Source organism: Procambarus clarkii, chromosome 19 (genome assembly GCF_040958095.1).
Source record: "Procambarus clarkii isolate CNS0578487 chromosome 19, FALCON_Pclarkii_2.0, whole genome shotgun sequence".
Classification (NCBI taxonomy): Eukaryota; Metazoa; Arthropoda; class Malacostraca; order Decapoda; family Cambaridae; genus Procambarus; species Procambarus clarkii.
In genome coordinates this window covers 24,937,175-24,941,778 of record NC_091168.1, presented here as the reverse complement: position 1 = coordinate 24,941,778, position 4,604 = coordinate 24,937,175, and the positions used below count along the sequence as shown (strand labels likewise).

General features: G+C 48.3%; 1 protein-coding gene across 1 annotated transcript in view; it reads right to left on the bottom strand.

Moving 5' to 3' along the window:
• Positions 1 to 2,197: 2,197 nt before the first annotated feature.
• The window catches only part of LOC138366340 (prion-like-(Q/N-rich) domain-bearing protein 25), a 3,404-nt gene continuing 997 nt past the window's right edge, over positions 2,198 to 4,604 (bottom strand). Inside the window, exon 2 of the mRNA XM_069327373.1 lies at positions 2,198 to 4,019. Coding sequence (XP_069183474.1) covers positions 2,198 to 4,019 — 1,822 coding nt within the window. The remainder of the gene's footprint in view (positions 4,020 to 4,604) is intronic.

Here is a 4,604-nt window from a genome sequence, read left to right as displayed (position 1 = left end):
TTGTTAAGACCTATCCACCTCTGGAGGGTTATTAAGACCTATCCACCTCTGGAGGGTTGTTAAGACCTATCAACCTCTGGAGGGTTATTAAGACCTATCAACCTCTGGAGGGTTATTAAGACTTAACCTCTGGAGGGTTATTAAGACCTATCAACCTCTGGAGAGTTATTAAGACCTATCAACCTCTGGAGGGTTGTTAAGACCTATCAACCTCTGGAGGATTATTAAGACCTATCAATCTCTGGAGGGTTGTTAAGACCTATCAACGCTGGAGGGTTATTAAACCCTATCAACCTCTGGAGGGTTATTAAGACCTATCAACCTCTGGAGGGTTATTAAGACCTATCAACCTCTGGAGAGTTATTAAGACCTATCAACCTCTGGAGGGTTGTTAAGACCTATCAACCTCTGGAGGGTTATTAAGACCTCTCAACCTCTGGAGGGTTATTAAGACTTATCAACCTCTTGAAGGTTATTAAGATAGATCAACCTCTGGAGGGTTATTAAGACCTATCAACCTCTGGGTTATTAAGACCTATCAACCTCTGGAGGGCTATTAAGACCTATCAACCTCTGGAGGGCTATTAAGACCTATCAACCTCTGGAGGGTTATTAAGACCTATCAACCTCTGGAGGGTTATTAAGACCTATCAACCTCTGGAGAGTTATTAAGACCTATCAACCTCTGGAGGGTTATTAAGACCTATCAACCTCTGGAGGGTTATTAAGACCTATCAACCTCTGGAGGGTTATTAAGACCTATCAACCTCTGGAGGGTTATTAAGACCTATCAACCTCTGGAGGGTTATTAAGACCTATCAACCTCTGGAGGGTTATTAAGACCTATCAACCTCTGGAGGGTTATTAAGACCTATCAACCTCTGGAGGGTTATTAAGACCTATCAACCTCTGGAGGGTTATTAAGACCTATCAACCTCTGGAGGGTTATTAAGACCTATCAACCTCTGGAGGGTTATTAAGACCTATCAACCTCTGGAGGGTTATTAAGACCTATCAACCTCTGGAGGGTTATTAAGACCTATCAACCTCTGGAGAGTTATTAAGACCTATCAACCTCTGGAGGGTTATTAAACCCTATCAACCTCTGAAGGGTTGTTAAGACCTATCAACCTCTAGAGGGCTATTAAGACCTATCAACCTCTGGAGGGTTATTAAGACCTATCAACCTCTGGAGGGTTATTAAGACCTATCAACCTCTGGAGGGTTGTTGAGGCCACCAAAATAACTTGATTGAACCTCCAAGTATACCTAAGTCCTGAACATTGTCCAGGACTGAAGTAAACTTAGTCTACATATATGAACACTGAGAAACGGTTTACACCTGTGTGTATAGCTCCATTGACCTTAATATTATTCAGTATACTTTGGTTAAACTGAGTAATATAAAAGTATACCAGTGTATACTTTTGGCTACAACGAAGTATACCAAAACCGCAGTATACTGGTCAACTGAACAATCTCCCTGAAATTTTGTATATTTACTATATCATTATGTTTATATTCATATATGTAGAACTGACATATTTTTCCTCTTGCAGGTATGTGATACTTAATTAAGACCTGCAGGTGTGGAGGCTGAGGGTAAGTAGCTTGTAGTGACAGGTGTGTACGAGCTGGGGGTGTAGGTGCAGGTGTGTACGAGCTGGCGTGTAGGTGCAGGTGTGTAGGAGCTGGCGTGTAGCTGCAGGTGTGTAGTGACAGGTGTGTATCTACAGGTTTGGACCGAGGACCGTGCAACCCCACACCCAGAGTTACAAGGACATGACACGAACAGTTACAAACTATATATATATCAAGTTTTTAAGACGCTCAAACACCGCTTGATAAGGGCAAGATGTAAAGGTTTCGTATCTGGTTGCGTGCAAGCTTGCAGGACACACCTTGTTGACCCCCAAGAGTGAGAACTCTGGGAAAGCTGTGTGTGTGGGGGGGGAAGGGGGGGAGGTGTAGGATCAGTCGGGCTAGAATGTGGCTTGCCAACACCAATAGCCTGATTGATCAAGTTAGGCAAGTGGCAGGGGAGAGAGAGAGAGAGAGAGAGAGAGAGAGAGAGAGAGAGAGAGAGAGAGAGAGATGGAGTAGATATAAAAATTAGGTCGAGATTCAGTACATTAGACAACCGATGGGTAGAAATGTGGGGTCCAAGAGCTAAGAGTCGACCCTGCTGCAGGCACAGTTAGTAAATACGAATAGTAAACTGACTGTTGGCAGCAACAGTGTTGCCAGTACACTGACTGTTGGCAGCAACAGTGTTGCCAGTACACTGACTGTTGGCAGCAACAGTGTTGCCAGTACACTGACTGTTGGCACCAGCAGTGTTGCCAGTACACTGACTGTTGGCAGCAACAGTGTTGCCAGTACACTGACTGTTGGCAGCAACAGTGTTGCCAGTACACTGACTGTTGGCACCAGCAGTGTTGCCAGTAAACTGACTGTTGGCAGCAACAGTGTTGCCAGTACACTGACTGTTGGCAGCAACAGTGTTGCCAGTACACTGACTGCTGGCAGCAACAGTGTTGCCAGTACACTGACTGTTGGCAGCAACAGTATTGCCAGTACACTGACTGTTGGCAGCAACAGTGTTGCCAGTACACTGACTGTTGGCAGCAACAGTGTTGCCAGTACACTGACTGTTGGCAGCAACAGTGTTGCCAGTACACTGACTGTTGGCAGCAACAGTGTTGCCAGTACACTGACTGTTGGCACCAGCAGTGTTGCCAGTACACTGACTGTTGGCAGCAACAGTGTTGCCAGTACACTGACTGTTGGCACCAGCAGTGTTGCCAGCAACAGTGTTGCCAGTACACTGACTGTTGGCACCAGCAGTGTTGCCAGTACACTGACTGTTGGCAGCAACAGTGTTGCCAGTACACTGACTGTTGGCACCAGCAGTGTTGCCAGTACACTGACTGTTGGCAGCAACAGTGTTGCCAGTACACTGACTGTTGGCAGCAACAGTGTTGCCAGTACACTGACTGTTGGCAGCAACAGTGTTGCCAGTACACTGACTGTTGGCACCAGCAGTGTTGCCAGTACACTGACTGTTGGCAGCAACAGTGTTGCCAGTACACTGACTGTTGGCAGCAACAGTGTTGCCAGTACACTGACTGTTGGCAGCAACAGTGTTGCCAGTACACTGACTGTTGGCACCAACAGTGTTGCCAGTACACTGACTGTTGGCACCAGCAGTGTTGCCAGTACACTGACTGTTGGCAGCAACAGTGTTGCCAGTACACTGACTGTTGGCAGCAACAGTGTTGCCAGTACACTGACTGTTGGCACCAACAGTGTTGCCAGTACACTGACTGTTGGCACCGGCAGTGTTGCCAGTACACTGACTGTTGGCACCGGCAGTGTTGCCAGTACACTGACTGTTGGCAGCAACAGTGTTGCCAGTACACTGACTGTTGGCACCGGCAGTGTTGCCAGTACACTGACTGTTGGCACCAGCAGTGTTGCCAGTACACTGACTGTTGGCAGCAACAGTGTTGCCAGTACACTGACTGTTGGAACCAACAGTGTTGCCAGTACACTGACTGTTGGCAGCAACAGTGTTGCCAGTACACTGACTGTTGGCACCAACAGTGTTGCCAGTACACTGACTGTTGGCACCAGCAGTGTTGCCAGTACACTGACTGTTGGCAGCAACAGTGTTGCCAGTACACTGACTGTTGGCAGCAACAGTGTTGCCAGTACACTGACTGTTGGCACCAGCAGTGTTGCCAGTACACTGACTGTTGGCAGCAACAGTGTTGCCAGTACACTGACTGTTGGCAGCAACAGTGTTGCCAGTACACTGACTGTTGGCAGCAACAGTGTTGCCAGTACACTGACTGTTGGCAGCAACAGTGTTGCCAGTACACTGACTGTTGGCAGCAACAGTGTTGCCAGTACACTGACTGTTGGCACCGGCAGTGTTGCCAGTACACTGACTGTTGGCAGCAACAGTGTTGCCAGTACACTGACTGTTGGCAGCAACAGTGTTGCCAGTACACTGACTGTTGGCAGCAACAGTGTTGCCAGTACACTGACATCATTCCCACCTGTTATTTCCTCCCCTGTGTTGACCCTCCCCTCGGCCCACCTGTTTTCTTCCCCGGGAATATTCCCTTCTTATCATCCTGCCTTTCCCCTCTATTGGGTCCCCTCGCATACATTTCTCTCCCGCTCTTATGTCTCCTCTTCCCCCCCTGTTTACTCTCTCTCTCTCTCTCCCTTCCCTGCTCTCCTCGCGGCCTTTCCACCACCTTCCCTTCCCATTCTTGCCAAGCCTTTTCTCTCCCAGCTAGTCTCCCTTCCCAGCTATCATATGCCCTCCTAGCCATCCCCTCCTAGCCTACCCCCTCCTAGCCCCCCCCCCCAGCCCCCCCCCCCTCCTAGTTATCGTGTTCAGTCCTCGTCTTATCGACGTTTTCAGTGTGATTTTTATATTGGTTGGTGAGTCTGGTATCGTGGCTTCCACTTGATTGGCTCAGCCTGTCTGTCCCTGCACAGGTGATTGGCTTAGCCTGTCAGTCCCTGCACCATGATTGGTTCAGGCTGTCAATCCCTGCTAGATGATTGGCTCTGATGATGCATTGGGA